This window comes from Lagenorhynchus albirostris, chromosome 7 (assembly GCF_949774975.1).
Source record: "Lagenorhynchus albirostris chromosome 7, mLagAlb1.1, whole genome shotgun sequence".
Lineage (NCBI taxonomy): Eukaryota > Metazoa > Chordata > Mammalia > Artiodactyla > Delphinidae > Lagenorhynchus > Lagenorhynchus albirostris.
The window spans coordinates 49104444-49128203 of NC_083101.1; the positions used below are offsets into that span (position 1 = coordinate 49104444).

Consider the following 23760-nt stretch of genomic DNA (forward strand, 5'->3'; position numbering starts at 1 on the left):
AAAACAAATCTCCAGACCATGATAGTGTTATTTGAGAATTATTCAGAATATATAAAGAAGAATTAACACAAATTCTACACAATCTCTTCCAAAACCGAGAATAGGAGGGAACACTTCCCAGTTCATTTTAAGAAGCTAGTTATTATCTTGATATCAAAAGCAGGCAAGTATGAAAAGAAAACCACAGAATATTGCTTCTGAAGATAGACACAAAAATCCTTTAAATGTTCACTAACAGAATTCAACAATACGGAAAAGGAGTTATAAATTTATACACCATAACCAAGCAGGGTTTATTTCAGAAATGCAAGGTTGATTTGATATTCAAAAATCAATGTAATCCATCATTTTCACAAGCTAAAAATGAACGTGTGCATGATCGTATCAATAGATATGCAGAAAAAGCATCTGACAAAATCCAACACTCACTCATGATATTCTCAGAAACACAGGAATAGAGAACTTCCTGAACTTCCTGATCCATAAAAAACCCTACAGCTAACATTATACTCGATAGTGAAAAAATGAATGCTTTCCTCCTAAGACCAGGAACAAGGCAAGGATGTCCACTCTAACCATTCTTATTCAACACAGTGCTGGAACTTCTAGCCGGTGCAATAGGCAAGAAAAGAAATAAAGGGCATAAAAATCAGAACGGAAGAAATAAAGCTGTCTCCATCTGTAGATGACATGACTGCTTATAAAGAAACACCCCAAGTAAACCATTAAAAGAATAAGGGGGGGGACCTTGAAGATGGCGGAAGAGTAAGACGCGGAGATCACCTTCCTCCCCACAGATACACCAGAAATACATCTACACGTGGAACAACTCCTACAGAACACCTACTGAACGCTGGCAGAAGACCTCAGACCTCCCAAAAGGCAAGAAACTCCCCACGTACCTGGGTAGGGCAAAAGAAAAAAAAAAGAAAAAATAGAGACAAAAGAATAGGGACGGCACCTGCACCAGTGGGAGGGAGCTGTGAAGTTGGAAAAGTTTCCACACACTAGGAAGCCCCTTCACGGGCGGAGACTGCGGGAGGCCGAGGGGGGAGCTTCGAAGCCGCGGAGGAGTGCACAGCAACGGGTGCGGAGGGCAAAGCGGGGAGATTCCCGCACAGAGGATCGGGCACTCACCAGCCCGAGAGGCTTGTCTGCTCACCCGCGGGGGCGGGCGGGGCTGCGAGCTGAGGCTCTGAGGCTCGGGTTTCGGTTTCCGAAGGAGCGCAGGGAGTGGACTGGGGTTGGCGGCTTGAACATAGCCAGAAGGGGTTAGTGCACCACGGCTAGCCGGGAGGGAGTCCGGGGAAAAGTCTGCACCTGCCGAAGAGGCAAGAGACTTTTTCTTCCCTCTTTGTTTCCTGGTGCGTGAGGAAAGGGGTTTAAAAACGCTGCTTAAAGGAACTCCAGAGACGGGCGTGAGCCGCGGCTAAAAGGGCGAACTCCAGAGACGGGCACGAGCCACGGCTAAAAGCGCGGACCCCAGAGACGGGCGGGAGACGCTAAGGCTGCTGCTGCCGCCACCAAGGGGCCTGTGTGCGAGCACAGGTCACTCTCCACACCCCTCTTCCGCGGAGCCTGTGCAGCCCGCCACTGCCAGGTTCCCGGGATCCAGGGACAACTTCCCCGGGAGAACGCACGGCGGGCCTCAGGCTGGTGCAAAGTCACGTTGGCCTTTGCCGCCGCAGGCCCGCCCCGCACTCCGTGCCCCTCCCTCCCCGCCGGCCTGAGTGCGCCAGAGCCCCCGAATCAGCGGCTCCTTTAACCCCGTCCTGTCTGAGCAAAAAACAGACGCCCTCCAGCGACCTACACGCAGAGGCAGGGCCAAATCCAAAGCTGAGCCCCGGTGAGCTGTGAGAACAAAGAAGAGAAAGGGAAATCTCTCCCAGCAGCCTCAGAAGCAGCGGATTAAAGCTCCACAATCAACTTGATATACCCTGCATCTGTGGAATACCTGAATAGACAACGAATCATCCCAAATTAAGGAAGTGGACGTTAGGAGCAAGATCTATTATTTTTTTTCCCCTTTTCCTCTTTTTGTGAATGTGTATGTGTGTGCTTCTGTGTGAGATCTTGTCTGTATAGTCTTGCTTCTACCATTTGTCCTAAGGTTCTATCCATCCATGTTTTTTTTTTAATTTTTTTCTTAATAATTAATTTTAATTTTAATAATTATTATATTATTATATTATATATATTTTATATATATTATTATATTATTATACTTTACCTTCGTTCTTTCTTTCCTTCCTTCCTTCCTTCCCTCCTTTAGACAACGAATCATCCCAAATTGAGGAGGTGGTCTCCGACAGCAAGATTTATGATTTTTCCCCCTTTACCTCTTTTAGTGAGGTTGTATGTGTATGCTTCTGTGTAAGATTTTGTCTGTATAGCTTTGTTTCCAACATTTGTCCTAAGGTTCTATCCGTCCCTTTTCTTTTTCTAAATAAGAATTTTTTAATTCAATAACTTTATTATACTTTATTTTATTTTTACTGTATCTTCTTTCTTTCTGTATTTTTTCCTTCTTTCCCTCCTTCCTTCCTTCCTCCCTCCCTCCTTTCTTTCCTTCTTGCCTTTCCTTTTTTGCTTCTTTCTTTCTTTCCTTCTTCCTTCCTTCCTTCCCTCCTTTCCTTCTTTCTTTCCTCATACTTCTACTAATTCTCTCTACTTTTTCTCCCTTTTATTCTGAGCCGTGTGGATGAAAGGCTCTTGGTGCTCCAGCCAGGAGTCAGGGCTCTGCCTCTGAGGTAGGAAAGCCAACTTCAGGACACTGGTCAACAAGAGACCTCCCAGCTCCACATAATATCAAACGGCGAAAATCTCCCAGAGACCTCCATCTTAACACCAGCACCCAGCTTCACTCAACGACCAGCAAGCCACAGTGCTGGACAACCTATGCCAAACAACTAGCAAAACAGGAACACAACCCCACCCATTAGCAGAGAGGCTGCCTAAAATCATAATAAGGCCACAGACACCCCAAAACACACCACCAGACGTGAATCTGCCCACTAGAGAGGCAAGATCCAGCCTCATCCACCACAACACAGGCACTAGTCCCCTCCACCAGGAAGCCTACACAACCCACTGAACCAACCTTAGCCACTGGAGACAGACATCAAAAACAGCAGGAACTACGAACCTGCAGTCTGCAAAAAGGAGACCCCAAACACAGTAAGGTAAGCAAAATGAGAAGACAGAAAAACACACAGCAGATAAAGGAGCAAGATAAAAATGCACCAGACCTAACGAAGAGGAAATAGGCAGTCTACCTGAAAAAGAATTCAGAATAATGATAGTAAGGATGATCCGAAATCTTGGAAACAGAATGGACAAAATGCAAGAAACAGTTAACAAGGATCTAGAAGAACTAAAGATGAAACAAGCAACGATGAACAACACAATAAATGAAATTAAAAGTACTCTACATGGGATCAATAGCAGAATAACTGAGGCAGAAGAACGGATAAGTGACCTGGAAGATAAAATAGTGGAAATAACTACTGCAGAGCAGAATAAAGAATAAAAAGAACTGAGGACAGTCTCAGAGACCTCTGGGACAACATTAAATGCACCAACATTCGAATTATAGGGGTTCCAGAAGAAGAAGAGAAAAAGAAATGGACTGAGAAAATATTTGAAGAGATTATAGTTGAAAACTTCCCTAATATGGGAAAGGAAATAGTTAATCAAGTCCAGGAAGCACAGAGAGTCCCATACAGGATAAATACAAGGAGAAATACTCCAAGACACATATTAATCAAACTGTCAAAAATTAAATACAAAGAAAACATATTAAAAGCAGCAAGGGAAAAACAACAAATAACACATAAGGGAATCCCCATAAGGTTAATAGCTGATCTCTCAGCAGAAACCCTACAAGCCAGAAGGGAGTGGCAGGACATACTGAAAGTGATGAAGGAGAAAAACCTGCAGCCAAGACTACTCTACCCAGCAAGGATCTCATTCAGATTTGATGGAGAAATTAAAACCTTTACAGACAAGCAAAAGCTGAGAGAGTTCAGCACCACCAAACCAGCTTTACAACAAATGCTAAAGGAACTTCTCTAGACAAGAAACACAAGAGAAGGAAAAGACCTATAATAACGAACCCAAAACAATTTAGAAAATGGGAATAGGAACATACATATCGATAATTACCTTAAATGTAAATGGACTAAATGCTCCCACCAAAAGACACAGATTGGCTAAATGGATACAAAAACAAGACCCTTATATATGCTGTCTACAAGAGACCCACTTCAGACCTAGAGACACATACAGACTGAAAGTAAGGGGATGGAAAAAGATATTCCATGCAAATGGAAATCAAAAGAAAGCTGGAGTAGCAATTCTCATATAAGACAAAATAGACTTTAAAATAAGGACTATTAAAAGAGACAAGGAAGGACACTACATAATGATCAAGGGATTGATCCAAGAAGAAGATATAACAATTGTAAATATTTATGCACCCAACATAGGAGCACCTCAATACATAAGGCAAATACTAACAGCCATAAAAGGGGATATCGACAGTAACACATTCATAGTAGGGGACTTAAACACCCCACTTTCACCCATGGACAGATCATCCAAAATGAAAATAAATAAGGAAACCCAAGCTTTAAATGATACATTAAACAAGATGGACTTAATTGATATTTATAGGACACTCCATCCAAAAACAACAGAATACACATTTTTCTCAAGTGCTCATGGAACATTCTCCAGGATAGATCATATCTTGGGTCACAAATCAAGCCTTGGTAAATTTAAGAAAATTGAAATTGTATCAAGTATCTTTTCTGACCACAACGCCATGAGACTAGATATCAATTACAGGAAAAGATCTGTAAAAAATACAAACACATGGAGGCTAAACAATACACTTCTTAATAATGAAGTGATCACTGAAGAAATCAAAGAGGAAATCAAAAAATACCTAGAAACAAATGACAATGTAGACACAACGACCCAAAACCTATGGGATGCAGCAAAAGCAGTTCTAAGGGGGAAGTTTATAGCAATACAAGCCCACCTTAAGAAGCAGGAAACATCTCGAATAAACAACCTAACCTTGCACCTCAAGCAATTAGAGAAAGAAGAACAAAAAAACCCCAAAGCTTGCAGGAGGAAAGAAATCATAAAAATCAGATCAGAAATAAATGAAAAAGAAATGAAGGAAACAATAGCAAAGATCAATAAAACTAAAAGCTGGTTCTTTGAGAAGATAAACAAAATAGATAAACCACTAGCCAGACTCATCAACAAAAAAAAGGGAGAAGACCCAAATCAATAGAATTAGAAATGAAAAAGGAGAGGTAACAACTGACACTGCAGAAATAAAAAAGATCATGAGAGATTTCTACAAGCAACTCTATGCCAATAAAATGGACAATCTGGAAGAAATGGACAAATTCTTAGAAATACACAACCTGCCAAGACTGAATCAGGAAGAAATAGAAAATATGAACAGACCAATCACAAGCACTGAAATTGAAACTGTGATTAAAAATCTGCCAACAAACAAAAGCCCAGGACCAGATGGCTTCACAGGCAAATTCTATCAAACATTTAGGGAAGAGCTAACACCTATCCTTCTCAAACTCTTCCAAAATATAGCAGAGGGAGGAACACTCCCAAATTCCTTCTACGAGGCCACCATCACCTTGATACCAAAACCAGACAAGGATATCACAAAGAAAGAAAACTACAGGCCAATATCACTGATGAACATAGATGCAAAAATCCTCAACAAAATACTAGCAAACAGAATCCAACAGCACATTGAAAGGATCATACACCATGATCAAGTGGGGTTTATTCCAGGAATGCAAGGATTCTTCAATATACGCAAATCTATCAATGTGATACATCATATTAACAAATTGAAGGAGAAAAACCATACGATCATCTCAATAGATGCAGAGAAAGCTTTCGACAAAATTCAACACCCATTTATGATAAAAACCCTGTGGAAAGTAGGCACAGAGGGAAATTTCCTCAACATAATAAAGGCCATATATGACAAGCCCACAGCAAACATCATCCTCAATGGTGAAAAACTGAAAGCATTTCCACTAAGATCAGGAACAAGACAAGGTTGCCCACTCTCACCACTCTTATTCAACATAGTTTTGGAAGTTTTAGCCACAGCAATCAGAGAAGAAAAAGAAATAAAAGGAATCCAAATCGGAAAAGAAGAAGTAAAGCTGTCACTGTTTGCAGATGACATGATCCTATACATAGAGAATCCTAAAGATGCTACCAGAAAACTACTAGAGCTAATCAATGAATTTGGTAAAGTTGCAGGATACAAAATTAATGCACAGAAATCTCTGGCATTCCTATACACTAATGATGAAAAATCTGAAAGTGAAATCAAGAAAACACTCCCATTTACCACTGCAACAAAAAGAATAAAATATCTAGGAATAAACCTACCTAAGGAGACAAAAGACCTGTATGCAGAAAATTATAAGACACTGATGAAAGAAATTAAAGATGATACAAATAGATGGAGAGATATACCATGTTCTTGGATTGGAAGAATCAACATTGTGAAAATGACTATACTACCCAAAGCAATCTATAGATTCAATGCAATCCCTATCAAACTACCACTGGCATTTTTCACAGAACTAGAACAAAAAATTTCGCAATTTGTATGGAAACACAAAAGACCCTGAATAGCCAAAGCAATCTTGAGAACAAAAAAGGAGCTGGAGGAATCAGGCTCCCTGACTTCAGAGTATACTACAAAGCTACAGTAATCAAGACAGTATGGTACTGGCACAAAAACAGAAAGACAGATCAATGGAACAGGATAGAAAGCCCAGAGATAAACCCACGCACATATGGACACCTTATCTTTGATAAAGGTGGCAGGAATGTACAGTGGAAAAAGGACAGCCTCTTCAATAAGTGGTGCTGGGAAAACTGGACAGGTACATGTAAAAGTATGAGATTAGATCACTCCCTAACACCATACACAAAAGTAAGCTCAAAATGGATTAAAGACCTAAATGCAAGGCCAGACACTATCAAACTCTTAGAGGAAAACATAGGCAGAACACTCTATGACATAAATCACAGCAAGATCCTTTCTGACCCACTTCCTAGAGTAATGGAAATAAAAACAAAAATAAACAAATGGGACCTAATGAAACTTCAAAGCTTTTGCACAGCAAAGGAAACCATAAACAAGACCAAAAGACAACCTTCAGAATGGGAGAAAATATTTGCAAATGAAGCAGTTGACAAAGGATTAATCTCCAAAATTTACAAGCAGTTCATGCAGCTCAATAACAAAAAAACAAACAACCGAATCCAAAAATGGGCAGAAGACCTAAATAGACATTTCTCCAAAGAAGATATTCAGACTGCCAACAAACACATGAAAGAATGCTCAACATCATTAATCATTAGAGAAATGAAAATCAAAACTACAATGAGATATCATCTCACACCAGTCAGAATGGCCATCATCAAAAAATCTAGAAACAATAAATGCTGGAGAGGGTGTGGAGAAAAGGGAACACTCTTGCACTGCTGGTGGGAATGTGAATTGGTTCAGCCACTATGGAGAACAGTATGGAGGTTCCTTAAAAAACTACAAATAGAACTACCATATGACCCAGCAATCCCACTACTGGGCATATACCCTGAGAAAACCAAAATTCAGAAAGAGTCATGTACCAAAATGTTCATTGCAGCTCTATTTACAATAGCCCAGAGATGGAAACAACTTAAGTGCCCATCATCGGATGAATGGATAAAGAAGATGTGGCACATATATACAATGGAATATTACTCAGCCATAAAAAGAAACGAAATTGAGCTATTTGTAATGAGGTGGATAGACCTAGAGTCTGTCATACAGAGTGAAGTAAGTTAGAAAGAAAAAGACAAATACCGTATGCTAACACATATATATGGAATTTAAGAAAAAAAAATGTCATGAAGAACCTAGGGGTAAGGCAGGAATAAAGATGCAGACCTACTAGAGAATGGACTTGAGGTTATGGGGACGGGGAAGGGTGAGCTGTGACAGGGCGAGAGAGAGTCATGGACATATACACACTAACAAACGTAGTAAGGTAGATAGCTAGTGGGAAGCAGCCGCATGGCACAGGGATATTGGCTCGGTGCTTTGTGACAGCCTGGAGGGGTGGGATAGGGAGGGTGGGAGGGAGGGAGACGCAAGAGGGAAGACATATGGGAACATATGTGTATGTATAACTGATTCACTTTGTTATAAAGCAGAAACTAACACACCATTGTAAAGCAATTATACCCCAATAAAGATGTTAAAAAAAAAATAAGGAACAGAGAAAAGGAAAAATTAAAAGAAAAACTTGGGTATAATCCAACAAAACATAGAGAACTTATATGCTGAAAACTACAAAATACTGATGGAAAAAAATCAAAGATCTAAATAAATGGAGACATACCGTGTTCACAGTTTGGAAGATTCAACATAGTAAAGATTTCAATTCTCCCCAAACTGACATATGTTTAATGCAAGTCCCATTAAAATCCTAGCAACATTTTTCTGTAGATATAGAAAAGATTTGGCTGTCAACAGGAATGGCAAAGGAACTCTGAAAATCCTCTCCTCCAGAAAAGTAATGAAAACATTGACAAAAATTATCAAAATTAACTCTTTCAGAACTCTGGAATTTAACCAAAGGCTTTTCAACAAGCCAGAGAACATTTACTCAAGAAAAATGCTCGAATCTTGGTAAAAGCAACAAGCTTTGTGGTGTTTTGAACATGCCCTATTCCTATTCCCCTCTCCTCAGTTCCCTGGCAGCCTTGAAAACCAACAGGCCACAGTCATAGTGAAATCAGCAGCCTAGGAGCTATGGGAGAGATCACAAAGCTGGAGAACTTTCACATTCTCAATCTCAGAGAACTATCATTATCTGATCTGTCTGGCAGTTTCCAGGAAAACCTTACTTGCAAAGCTTGTCTCCATTTGACCTGACTCCATAGCTTGCACACTGCAAAAGACTCTTTTCCTTGGAGGAAGCTGCCAAAAACAATCAGTGGCAATTGTTTAACGACAGAGCTGCCTGGTGTGAGATAAAAGTGTGGCAAACAATAAGCTAACCAAAAAATTTAAAAGAAAAAGCTGGAGAATACGATGCCCATAGGAAGTTTTGGTAGCTCCTGGGAATCTAGGAGGTCAAATGCATGCTTGAGTTAGGACTGTGCATGCCCAAGGCTGTATGCATGCCCTAGGAAGAGCTGAGGAGGCCCTTATCTCTCACAACATTCTGTGCAAATAGGAAGTGAAAGCTGAAACAGAGTTGTAAACTAGCAGTGGAACTTAACCAACACTTTCAACAATTCAGGGAGTATTTGAGGACAGAATCTTGGTGGAAAGTGAAAACAATGCCTGGCTGAGTGTTGAAGGTGTGAACCAACATACATTCAGAGACTCTCAACAAACACTGGGAGATATACTAGTTTGGGAGACATTATAGTCATTTGAGAAAATACCTGTCCAATAATTAGCTGACCATTAACTAACTGAGCAGAGACTTCAGTAGTCACATATGACAAAGAATACAGAATTCACAGAGTTAGGAAAGTAATTAAAAAAAAACAAACAGTAACAACATCATCAGCAAACAAAAATAACACAAGCCTGGGTTAAAGGAGGACATCTGATTTCAGAGTTGCCACATCCTGCTATTTAAACTTTATAGTTTCAACAAAAAATTAAAACACAGTCAACAAAACAAGAAAGTATAACCCATACACAGGAAAAAACAGCAGTCAACAAAAAATGTCCCTGAGGAAGCCCAGAAATAGTTACAAAATAATGACTTTAAGACAGCTATTTTAAATATGTTCAATGAACTAAAGGAAAACATGTCTAAGGAAAAGAAAGTAAGAGAACAATGTCTTATTGAATAGAGAATATCAATAGAGAGAGAAATTATAAAAAAAGAGTCAAGTAGAAATCCTCAGTTGAAAAGTTCAGTAACTGAAATAAAAGATTCACTAGTGGAGCTCAATGGCAGATTTGAACATGCAAAGCAAAGATTAAGTGAGCTTGAAGATAAGTCAATTGAAAGTATTCAGTCTGAGGAACAGAAAAAAGAAAAAGAAAAATAAATAGAATGTAGGACATCATTAAATATATCAAAATATGTGTAAAAGGAGTCTCAGAAGGAGAGAAGAAAAAGAAAGCAGGAAGAATATCCGAAGAATAATGACCCTAAGCTTCCCAATTGTGATGAAGAACATTAATCTACACATCCAAGAAGCTCCATTAATTCCAAGCAGGATAAACCAAAGGCGACTCACATCTAGAAATTACATAGTTAACTGCTGAAAAGAAAAGGAGAGAATTTTGAAAGCAAGAAGTAACTCATCATGTACAAGGGATCCTCAATAAGATTAATAGCTGATTCCTCATCAAAAACCATGGAGGTCAGAAGGCAGTGGATGTTATATTCAAAGTACTGAAAGAAAACCAAGAATTCTATACCCAGCAAAACTATCCCTCCAAAAGAAAGAAAACTTAAGACATTCTCAGATAAACAAATATTGGTAGAATTCATCATTAGCAGACCTGCCCTACAAGAAATACTAATGCAAGTCTTTCAGAATGAAATGAAAGGACACTAGACAGTAACTTGAAACTACACAAAGAAATAAAGAGCACCAGTAAAGGTAACTACATATGTAAATAAGAGATAGTAAAAATGTATCTGTTGTTTGTAACTCTTCTTTTCTCCTATCTGATATAAAAGACAACTGTTGTGGTATAATAAAAAATATATATTTGGTTTTTTGTCCCCAGTTCCTGGCTCAGAGGTCTTAAAAACCTTAGAATTCCCTGAGTGACAGAAGTGTCTTTTGTTATTCACACTAAGCCCCTTTTGCAGATACCTGATTTTATGCTAATAAGACGACTCTTGGCAGGGTCCCTATACAGCTTCAGAATAGAGACTGATTACCAGAAGAACCAACCACATGATTAAGGGGTTGGAACTTTCAGCCTCACCCCCTGCCCTCAAGGAGTAGAGAGAGGCTGGAGATTGACCTCACTCACCAACAGCCAATAATTTAATCAATCATATCCAGGTAATAAAACTCAATAAAACTCTTGAACAACATGGTTATGGAGCTTCTGGGTTAGTGAACATGTCCATATGCTGGGAAGGTGGTGCACCCAGAAAGGGATTAGAAGCTCTGCACCACTCTAATCCCCATACCTTGTGCTATGCACCTCTTTCATTTGGCTGTTCCTGAGTTGTATCCTTTATAATAAACAGGTAATTGTTAAGTGTAACATCTTCCTGTATTCTGTGAGTCGTTCTAGCAAATACTGAACCTGAAGTTGACGGTGGAGGGGGGTTGTGGGAATCCCTGAATCTGTAGCAAAGTCAGAGAGAGTAGGAAATCTGAGGTCTGGGGAATTGAGACTGGCATGTAAAGCCAGGACTATCTTGTGAGACTGAGCCATGAAATTGTAGAATCTGCTTTAATTCCAAGTAGTTAGTATCAGAACTGAATTGAACTTTAGGACACAAAGTTGGTGTCAGAGAATCACACAATTATTGCCACAAAAATGAAACTATATAAATAATTATAAAACTATGTTGATAGGCTTATAATGATTAAAAATGTAACTGGTATGATAACACAAAGGAAGGAGAAGGGAATGGAGCTATATGGGAACAAAGTTTGTATACTACTCAAGTTCATATTAATATGAAATAGATTATCATAAATTAAGATGTTATTTATAATTCTAAAGGCAGTCACTAAAAAAATAGCTCAAAAAATACACAGCAAAAGAACAAGGGAATTAAAATGGTACAATAGAAAATATTTAACACAAGAGTAGCCTCTGCTCGCCGCAATTAGAGAAAGCCTACACACAGCAATGAAGACCCAACACAGCCAAAAATAAATAAATGCACAAATAAATAGAATATATGAAATACTGTTTCTCTATGGCTTAGAAACTTTCAAAGCCTTCTTATAGTTTCTCACTGCATTTACAATCAAATTCAAATTGCTTTCTTTTTTCTTCAAGGGTCTACCTAACATAGTCTCTGGCTACTTCTCATATCTGCTACTTTTCAGGAACAATACACTTGTCCCCTGGTATCCTCAGAGGGTTAGTTCCAGCACCTCTCCATTCCCCCCTCGTCTACAGCTACCAATATCCACAGATGCTCAAGTCTCTTACATAAAATGGCATAGTATTTGCATACAACCTACACACATCATTATTATGGGATGCAAAGGTACATCATTATTGTAGTTTTAAAGCTGTATGTAAGACATACTTTGTTTTTATTGTATGCTTTTACTGAGTGATCTATTCCCCATCCCAAAGCAAACATGAAAAAGAATTACATTAAATGTAAAAAATAAAAAAAAAATCATCTCTAGTACAATGTAAATGCTATGTAAAAAGTTGCTAGTGTATAACAAATTCAAGTTTGGTTTTTGGAACTTTCTGGAATATTTTTTTTCCCAAATATTTTTGCTTAGTGGTTGGTTGAATCCACGAATGCAAAATCCATGGACATGGAGGGCCAACTACATTAGACCCAAGAAGACACTGAAGCAGACTGTCAAAGTGCTAAGGAAAAAAAAATTTGTCATTTAGAATCCAATATCCAGCCATATTAATATTCCATAGTGACTGCAAAGAAGATAGTTTGCAACATACAGGGACTCAGAAAGTTTATCACCCAAAGAACGTCTCTAAAACACCTACAGAAGATAGCCAGTAAGAAAAAAAACCCCAAAATTCCTACCTCTTCAAAAGAAAGAATCATAAGAAGTGTAATATAAGCAGAAACATGATCAAATAAGCCAATAAATATATTAAGTCTAAATAAATACAGATAATAGAAAATAACATCTTAAATAACTGACAAGTAAAATTTCTGATGACACTGGCATGAAGAGGAGGAAAAAGAAATAAAAGCTTGCTAAGATTCTGATCTTAATTAAGTAGAATGAAAATACTGATTAACTTTTTTTATTAAGAAAAATATGTTATTTAAACTTCAAGAGTAATCAGTAGAATAGGCTTAGAATATATAACTTTAGGGAAAAAAATGGAATAAGAAAACCTTGATCAACAGCAACAGAAAGCAGAAAGGGGAATAGGAAGAATCAAACAAAAAGCATAGGAAGTAGAAAACAATGGTAAATGTGAACTGGTTAAACTCCTTTACTGTATGAAAAAGTGTCTCTCACACCAAACTGAAAAAATTACAAAGCAAAACCCAGTATATGTTATTTACAGCAGATAAAATAAAAACATGATGCAGAAAGAACAAACAATAAAGCTTTAAAATCTAGAAAGCAAGAACTAATACAATTACAAGGAAAAATAGACAAATCTACATTCACAGAAGGTACTGATACTTTAAAATGGGTGTCAGGTTGGTAAGAAAAAAAAATAAGTAGAACATTTGCATAATTATAGTAAGCTTGATATATATATAGCTATATATCTATATTTATATGTATAAAAAACCACCCCTAAAGACAGAATACATTCTTTATGAATGTATGAAGAACACATACAAAACCAAATATAAAAGTCCAAAAGAGGTTTCCAAAAATTCTAAAATAAAGTCATAAAGGCCACATTTATTACTCATAAAGCAATATAACTGGAACTACACATTTTTTAAAAAGCTTAAAAATTCCATATCCAAGTAAATTGAAACAGTAAGAACTCCTATGTAAGCTTAAACAAAAATATTTAAATGAGAATTATAAAATCTTAAACAGAAAAGCAGTACATATCACACATATGAAATGTATAACCAAATGATAACCAGAAAAAAATTTATACCCTAAAATGTATTAAAAATTAAGAAAGGCTAAAAATTCAAGAACTTACGAAAGCGACAAACTGGCAATTATGATAAGGGAAAAAAAGAAAACATTGGTTTTAGGAGTACTAAACTACTTAAAAGGTTGGCATAACACTAAAAAAAAAACAGTTAAGGATGGAATAAAATAAAATTTTAGGTCAATCTCAGATGGTGCAAAACAATCCTAAAAAGAAGATTTTCTATTTGAATCCAGGAACATATTAAAATACCAAGTAAGATTTATGACAAAATGCAAGGACGGTTCAATGTTAGACAACCTATCAACCTAGTATTCCCGTTTGGGGTTTTAAAGGTGAATCTTTGTGCCTTTTTCCTTCTAAACTCTAACTAAATAACAGAAACGGAGCAAAAAGGGCTCAATCTCACAAGGACAAAAGGAGTAAGGGAGGAGACATCAATAACTGGAGATTTCAATAAATACTCAGAAGAGTAAATGTAGTAGAGGGACAACTAATTTAGCAGCCTATTATAGGAACCTCAACCTCAACCTCACTCACAGTGTAAAGGGTGAGTGAAAGAGAAAGAAACAAGAAAAGAACTGACTCTTCTTAAAAAAAAAATATCCTGGAGACTCTTAGAACTAGGAAATATCAAGTAAAAAGACATTACATATTAAGTAAGATTTTTATGGAAAATGTTATTTTACATTGGGGAAAGTAGAGTGCGGCACTGGGAGCTACTTCTGAGTTCTGCAAGTTGTTTAATTTTGTTGAGTCTCTATTTCTCTACCAGGTATTTGGACACAATGGTGACTGCCCTGTACATACTTTAGAGGGATTTAGAGAAAGGAGATTTTGCTATAAATACATTATTGTTGAGCCTTCCAAAGTAAATTAAAAAAAAAAAAAAAGAGAGAGAGAAAGACACACACACCCCACATAGAGAATTACCCCTACCAACCCTATACTACCCTCCTACCCCAATGCCTTCACACCACCTCTATGCACACACCTTGAGCACTAACGCTAGCAAGCAAGCTTCTGTCATGAAAATGTGAGGTTTATTCTCTGGAGAAGTTAAATGAGAGAGGATTGGAACTTGAAGATAAAGGCATAGGAAAAGGGGTAAGGCTGAAAACTGAGAGATTAACGTCATGCTTTAAACACCAGGAATGCTTCAAGACATGCATCTATCCCTAGGAAAGGTAATACAAACTTTAGTTTCTGAATGGTCCTGGAGAACAGAACCCCAAATACATTTTGGGATCTGTTAGCTAAAAAGCCCACTTTCTTGCCCAATTATCCTAAACTAATTTTGTCATCAAGTCCCATCCATGCACAATGAATTTATAATCAGCTTTTTTAATACCCAACTCTTAATATAAAAAAACAACAGAATAAATCCCTTATAATTTAATTTCTGCTATTAAGATAACTAAATCCAACTTTACCATCACCCTATTAAATACATATCTATTGCACCCTATAATGCATATCTATGAGTAGTTTAGAGCCATTTTCCCCATTTATCCTCTGTGCAAGTGCTATACTTCCAAAGCTTAGTTCCCCTCACAGATTAAGATAAGAAATAGAGAATGAGGAGGATCTCAGACAATTCCCAAACAAGAAGGTGTCTCATAATCTACACCTGAACACAAAAGTTAGGGCAAATTAACATAACAAAAATTTCAATACAAGATCTTACATGTTTATCTTTCCTTTCTATAACATCTTGCTTTTGTTTGCATTTTTGAGATGTCTCCTTAATATCTGTTGCCTGTAAGATTGAACCAGAAGAGGGGAAGTTAGTTAAAAATTCAAGCAAGGCAATTATGTGACCCCACTCATCCAAATATTAAGTTGCTATGTAAGTTTACCCACAATGATTTTCCATGATTTCTTTCCAACTAAATTCATAATTATCACCCAAAATACCAACAATTATTTGAAAATCTATGAAAGGTTATTCCTATAGATATTAAAAATAGCTGCAGCAATATGTATACATATGTTTCTGTATCTCTTCACATTTATTTTCTCATGTTATTTTATCCTAGAAACGATTACATAGAATTGCAGGGTCCATTCTCAAAACAATATCTGACGCCAAAATCTCACCTAAAGGTTAAAAGCCATGATCACAAAAAATTTCAATTTACATTTTCAAAATATCAAGTATATTCCATAGGCCATTATATTATTTATTCCAAGAAACATCAGGATTTTTATATTACATTCCTCCAAAAGGGTATATAGTTACAAAGCATGTATAATAAATTCACAAAAGGAGTTAAACGTTTCTAGGAATACTACTCTGAATCCTCCTGTTATTAAAACAATAACATTTCATTTTTCTCTTTTTATGTCTTGGAATTTCTATAGAGTAGCAAGCTCCTATAAAGTAGCAAGTGATGATTAGGACCTTGAAAGATCTGTGGTAGTAGAATTCCTAGTAAAAGAACTTAAGGAACTAAAGTTAACAAGTAAATCTACAAAGCATTTTAAAAGACCTGCAAAATATTTTTTGTATTTGTTAAAATAAAATACAGGAAATCCAAAATTGAGCCAGAAAAGTACCTTCTCTTTGATTCGAGCCTCCAAATTGTGACGCTGCCTTTCAATTTCTTCAATGCGTTGTGTTATAGGAATCTGCCCTTCTTTAAGTTTCCTGACTTCTTCCTTTGCTCGGTCCCGAGCTAGTTTTACTTCTTCATAGTCCTGACGAACATTTTCATATTCCTTGTAATGAATTCAAGAAAGAGAAGTTAATGCACTCCTAGCTTAAAGTAACACAAATACAAAAATCAAGGTACAGGCAGAAACCAAATCTATGAAAAAGATGGTTTTGAATCCCTTTAGCAGGTCTATTAATAAAAAATTTGCCCTCTGAAACAACTTCAGAAATAGTAAATACCAACATAATGATTAACTCAGTGATACTCACTGAGCACTTATCTCTATCACTAGGCCAGACTCTCTGTCTTCCATCCCTTCCTGTTATTGAAATTTACATCCTAATGGCTTCTAACAGTAGGACCTCCTCTAGTCTCTCAATAAATAAGGCATTCAAAAACATATAAAGAACCAAAAGAAACTCAGTTATGAAAAATAAAAATGAAAAAACAAAAAGTAAAATGGCTCAAGAGAAAAGCAAAATGTAGCATGCAGGTGAAAATGATGCTTGTCACATCACAGGAATTAATAAATATTTGCTAAAAAAAAATTAAGGGGAGTGCTAAGAGAGCATATAGTAAGAATGAATGGGATGAAGAAAGGTAAGAAAAGAATACAAATAAAATTAGAGTAAACCAAAAAAAGGAAAAAATGAAAAAAGATTGAAATCAATCTTGAAAGAAAAGGGAGAAATCAAAAGACTTCAAAAGACAAACATAAAGCAGGTGCAAGAATAATAATGGACATAGGATAAACCTAATCAAAGTGAGCTGAAGGAAGAAAAAAGTTTAAGAAAATGGAATTATGGGAAAGGATAGGGTGAAGCAGGGGTGGTGGGGTTAGGGTGCGTGGGAGAAGTTCACAAATAAAGCCACATATTTCTTCAATCTAATAATTATTTCCATCCTAGCCTTAAAAACATTATTAGGGCTTCCCTGGTGGCACCGTGGTTGAGAGTCCGCCTGCCGATGCAGGGGACACGGGTTCGTGCCCCTGTCCGGGAGGATCCCACATGCCACGGAGCGGCTGGGCCCGTGAGCCACGGCTGCTGAGCCTGAGCATCCAGAGCCTGTGCTCCGCAACGGGAGAGGCCACAGCGGTGAGAGGCCCGCATACCGCAAAAAAAAAAAAAAAAAAAAAAAAAAAACCAAAAAAAAACATTATTAAACTTTCTTATTTTGTTTCACCCACTGAAAAGTAATGTATTGAGGGAAATGAATCTTTGGCCCAAACTGTGGTTTTAAACAGTAAACATCACAGAGTGACTAAAAACAGTAGTTTCAGTAAGCTTATGAAGCATAATGAGTAGAATATTACAATTAATATCCTTCAGCTTTGTCTGTAGCTGAAGCTGATATTAGTAGCATACTCAAAGTAAATTCTCAGTGACCTGAGGACACTCAAAGATTTAATTTTTACATATGTAAACATTTTAGCTCATTAACATTTTATAAAACAGAACTATCCGTTGACTCAAATCTGGAAAAATTAAGGACACAGACTTAATCAACATGCAATAACAACATAGCACACAGTTATATAATAACACAAAGAAAGAGAAAAATGTTACTATGTATGATATACAAAGCAAAAATGAACAAAAGCACCTAATTTGAATACACAGCAATTAGTGCCTTCTTTATAACTTTTCTGCTAATTAAAGAATCACTATTTTCACCTTTAATAACTCACACTTACCACCCATGGCCTTTTTGCTTCAAGCATCTCAATCAAATCTAAATGTCGCTTACGTTCATAGAACCTCTCCACATCTTGTTTATATCTTTCATTCCTCTGAATCATCTTCTCTAGATATTCAGTTTTCTCTTTGCATGAGGTCTAAAATAAATATTTATTTAACAATTAGTTTAACTGAAGAAAGACAAAAGGTCAAAGCTTTTAATAATGAAAAATGTACAGTGCTAACAAAATTTCACAATAAATGATTCCATAGGAGTTCTTAACTGTGTGCAACTAATGTGCACACCTGAATTCTGGTCTAGGTTCTACTATTTATTAATTATGGGACTGTGAGGAAGCCCTGCCACATCTCTAAGCCTGGATTCTTCTTGCCTAAAGAGAAGAGAGGTATCTGCCCAATTCACCTCAACGGTAGAAGCAACTCAACCTACTACAGGTGAAAGCTCAACAAAAGCTGTAACATGACATACAAATGAAGAGTGGTATTATTATGATTACTATGTTATAAATACCAATGACTGAAGGACTTAGAAATGAGATAAAGGAAAGCTAAAATTCAGCCTTTATATTGTGATTTAACAAATGCCAAAAATGTACTCAGAGCTTAGTAAAATACGTTTGTTTTCTTTCAGAGTTTGGTAGGTAGTTTCAGTGAGTGTTTCAGAGGGGAGTATTAAGATTGTTTGATGTAGCAAAAAGTAAAAGGACCGACAGAGTATATAAAGTAGGATAAAATAATTACAACTCCTTTGGCCATTCGCTCTGAATAAGTATAACAATAAAAATAGTATTAAATTATAATAAAGCTCATTATCAAGTACAGACAGTTACAGTTTAAGAGAAAGCATTTGTTTACAAGATTTCTCATTACAAAAATTTACTGCATTTATTTTAGCTGCTGAGATATGGAAAATGATTCATTAAAGCACCTTTTCGAATGATATGCTAAAAAGAACATTTTAATTTATTTATTAAAGGTGAAAATAAAAATCAAACAGTGCAACTAAATGTACAGTTCTTTTACAAAGTCCATCCTCACACAACTGAAAACAATATGAGAATTGGCTCAACAGAGACCTATATTAAAAGCTACATATCTGCTGTATTTCCCAAAGCCTTACAGAGTGCCTGGCATATAGTAGGTGTTTAGTAAATACTGAATGAATAAAAGAATAACACTGAAACTTCCTGAGAGAAAAAAAATACTTTATAATACTATTATCGGTTCTTTAGAACAGGGGTCCCCAACCCCCAGTCTGTAGACTGGTACTGGTCCGTGGCCTGTTAAGAACCAGGCCGCACAGCAGGAGGCAGGTGAGTGAAGCTTCGTCTGCTGCTCCCCATCGCTCGCATTACTGCCTGAACCATCTCCCACCCCTCCCCCCGTCCGTAGAAAAACTGCCTTCCATGAAACCGGTCCCTGGTGCCGAAAAGGTTGGGGACTGCTGCTTTAGAAATTCAATTAATAACATATATTTGATGAAATGATAGTCAAAATTTTCAAACTTTATATAAAATCCATTCCCACTTTTTGTCACCTAACTTAATTAATGTTAGCAACAAAATCCTAGGTGAAAAAAAAATCACAAATATATGAATGCACTCAATGAATCAAAACTACTATTTACTTTCCCACATTTTGAGACACAGAAATCAATGAGAGACATAAAATGAGTTGTCTATTTATAAATACCTCTAGTTGTTTTTCTTTCTCCCTGAAGTTTTTGAGTTCACAGTGGTATTTGTGCATTTCTGGAGGACCAATTGACTTCTCAGTAGCTTCAAGGAGTTCAATTTTACTGAGTTTAGCAAATTCTCCAACTTTATCCTAGAGCAAAAAACTTAAATATCAGTTAATATTATCGTTTATAAATATCTTCAAAACATTTTTCATTCAATGATACTTGTCAAGAAGAAACTCATTTAAAAGAAAAAACCCCCTTTATTCTGAGATGTGAATCTTAATATAAACCCTGTCCTTCATATATCATTCTTTAAAATAATAAACTTAGGGTATAAACTGTCATCTTTTTGAGAACCTAAAAAAAATTTCAATGTCAACATTTCCACGTTTTAAGTTTTATACACATTTAACAAATAGTTTGGAAAGAAAAGAAAAAATACTCCCCTGGACTGAAATGATTATCTACTACACATAATTTGGAATGAAATACTAGAAGTTAAAAAAAATCACACAGAGCAATTTAAAACATCTACTTCTGTAGATAGTCTTATAACAGCTGATAAATACTTTAAAATTTTAACTTTTCTTTCACTTGGACATAGTAATCAAATCATCAGTTTCTGAAGAAAAAAATGAACTATAATTCGGTCACTAGACTGCATTCAAAGACAAATTTAAAAGATCTGATTTTAACATATAACATGCAATTTCAGGATGTTTTATTTTTACTAAACAAACTTAAAATATGAAAGGTTTTTAGAAGGCACACCTATAGATTTAAAAGTCTTAGTATATAAAATATTTTATACAATCACATTGATTAAGAAGTTGTTTATTAACAAAATTTTATGAGTCTATGAATGGGAGCACACAGCTGTTCAAGCTACTCTCTGTACTTAAAAATAATACCTTTATTTCCTTTACAATACTTTAACAGGCTCATTAATTGAATATTTACAAATTACTACAAATTAGTAAGATTATACTGTAAGAGATGAGATGCTACCTTTTACAAAGAACTGTAAGTATTAAGACCACTATGCTCATTTTAAATAGTAACCATTACAATACTCTTAAAAAGTATTTACATTCTTATATGACATAAAGAGGAAACATACACAAAATTTCCCCACCTTTACATTTAATTCTCTCATACCTGAGGTAGAAACTGGCAAAGATTGCCCACTTGAATATTTAAGGCTGCAACCTGCTCTTCTACTACTTTCTGAGTTGTAGATTTTTTGTTGATGAACCAAAAGGACTGATTTTTTGCCACATCAATCTCACGAGTGATTACAAGATTTCCAGAAGTCCTGAACCTAGTTAAAAAATAAATTAAAAATATTTATACTCAAAATACATAATTTTAGAAATAAAATTTCTAAAATTCTCTTGCATCAAAGGTTGCCACATAGGATTATTGTTATAATTTTTACTCCTTTTGACATTTTGGCCCCTCCAAAGAAGAAAATCCTGACATTAGTGATAATACGTAACTGACCACCTGTAGGTTATTACTCTTTCAACATTTGAAATTATTTAAACTGTTAAAATAAAATTAAAACAAATGCCAATACTAATTCCCAAACACTGCCAGAGGAGTTATTTATCCTTTAATCATTATGCTACACTCCAATCACGTGTTGACTACAATTTTAAATGGGTTGGTATATAAAAGCATACAACAGTTAAACCTCGAAACTCTCTCTACTTGGAAAATGTATGAATGAAAACTAACTCTTACATATGCATTTCCAGACATCAAAACCAGCCTGCCCATACAGGTGGCCCATGGTTTCCTCATCTTACACTCCACCACTCTGAATTCAGAGGAGACTGTACCACATGACTACAAGGAACATTAAAAAATAGAAAATCTGAAAGAAGGGTATTTACTTATTTCTTGATTTAAAAGTACTACTGCTTCACACCTCCTATCTACTCATCTATCTTCTTCACTGGCAATCAGCAGTATGGAAGAAGACCTGGGACCACCAGAGAGACAAAGTGCCATTGTTTGGGTGTGTGTGAGGAGAGGGGTGGGACCAACATAGAAGCTCCTTTCTCTGCACGCGTGTTTTCAGGCAGCAGGGCACCACCTACAAGAGCTCCAGGGATGGGTGCGAGCCACCACTGCCATCTAGGACTCCAGAGATGGGCGTGGACTGCTGCCGCTACCAAGGGTCCCATGAGTGGATGCTGGTTGTTTCCCCCACCTCCTGGAAACATGCGCAGGCAGTGCACCTGCATAGCCCCTATCAAGGGATAACAGCCAGCACACGCTGAGGAAAGAAACGGCAAGCATCCAAACCAAAAGCAACCCTCACACCAAAAACTAATTAAACCCACACAAGCTACACAGGGACACTTCTGCATATTAATAGCCCTCCAAGACTACGGTATATAATTGTGTATTTACACAGAGTAAGAGGGATATAAGGGAACCATTCCCAGTGAAAAGACCAAGAGAATTCCCCTGAAGGAACAATGAAACAGACCTCTTCAGTCTAACAGACACCAAGTTCAAAAAGAAGGTAACAAAAATACTGAAGGAATTAAGAAAGGCTATCAACAGAAATGCAAATTACTGTAAAAAGGAAGTAGAAACTATAAGGAAGAGACAAGAAAAATTAGAAAATTCCTTTGCCGAGACAAAAGCTGAGCTAAAGGCAATGAAGAGCAGAATGAATAATGCAGAAGAAAGAGTAAGCGATCTGGAAGATAGAATAATGGAAATTACCCGATCAAAACAGCAGACAGAAAGCCAAATAAAAAAAAAAGAAAGAAAGCAATATAAGAGACCTATGGGATAATACAAAGCATGCCAATCTACGGATAACAAGGATTGCAGAAGGAGAAGAAAGAGAAAACGGGATTGAAAATGTATTTGAAGAAACTATGGCTGAAAACTTACCAAACCTAAAGAAGGAAACAGATATCCAGATACAGGAAAAAGAAGGTCCCAAAAAAGATGAACCCAAACAGACCTACATCAAGACATATTATAATAAAAATGGCAGAACAGCGCCGCTTAAAGGAGTTCCAGAGACGGGTGTGAGCCGCGGCTAAAAGCACGGACCCCAGAGACAGGCATGAGACACTAAGGACGCTGCTGTGGCCACCAAGAAGCCTGTGTGTGAGCATAGGTCACTCTCCACACCTCCCTTCCAGGAGCCTGTGCAGCCTGCCACTGCCAGGGTCCCGGGATCCAGGGACAACTTCCCCAGGAGAACGCACAGCACGTCTCAGGCTGGTGCAACGTCCCGCTGGCCTCTGCCATCGCAGGCCTGTCCCGCACTCCGAGCCCCTCCCTCCCCCCTGGCCTGAGTGAGCCACAGCCCCTGAATCAGCGGCTCCTTTAACCCCGTCCTGTCTAAGCAAAGAACAGACGCCCTCCAGCAACCTACACACAGAGGCGGGGCCAAATCCAAAGCTGAGCCCCGGGAGCTGTGCGAACAAAGAAGAGAAAGGGAAATCTCTCCAGCAGCCTCAGAAGCAGCAGATTAAAGCTCCACAATCAACTTGATGCACCTTGCATCTGTGGAATACCTGAATAGACAACGAATCATCTCAAATTGAGGAGGTGGACTTTGGGAGCAAGATTTATGACGTTTCCCCCTTTTCGTCTTTTTGTGAGTGTGTATGTGTATGCTTCTGTGTGAGATTTTGTCAGTATAGCTTTGCTTCCACCATTTGTCCTAGGGTTCTATCCATCCGTTTTTTGTTGTTGTTGTTTTGTTTTAAAAAAATTTTTTTTCTTAATAATTATTTTTTATTTTAATAACTTTATTTTATTTTACTTTATCCTCCTTACTTCCTTCCTACCTTCCTTCCCTCCCTCCCTTCCCCCCCCCCTTTAGACAAA

The 23760-nt window shown here is 37.1% G+C and overlaps 1 protein-coding gene across 4 annotated transcripts in view; it reads right to left on the bottom strand.

Annotated features, from left to right (window-relative positions):
- SMC5 (structural maintenance of chromosomes 5) overlaps positions 1-23760 on the bottom strand; it is a 110405-nt gene that overhangs the window by 50163 nt on the left and 36482 nt on the right. For 3 of the 4 annotated variants that reach the window (XM_060154986.1, XM_060154985.1, XM_060154988.1), the window contains exons 4-8: positions 21052-21214; positions 19905-20039; positions 18209-18349; positions 16415-16576; positions 15543-15614 (exon numbers count right to left, since the gene is read on the bottom strand). In XM_060154986.1, coding sequence (XP_060010969.1) covers positions 15543-15614; positions 16415-16576; positions 18209-18349; positions 19905-20039; positions 21052-21214 — 673 coding nt within the window. The remainder of the gene's footprint in view (positions 1-15542; positions 15615-16414; positions 16577-18208; positions 18350-19904; positions 20040-21051; positions 21215-23760) is intronic. The other variant, XM_060154987.1, reaches the window with a different exon arrangement.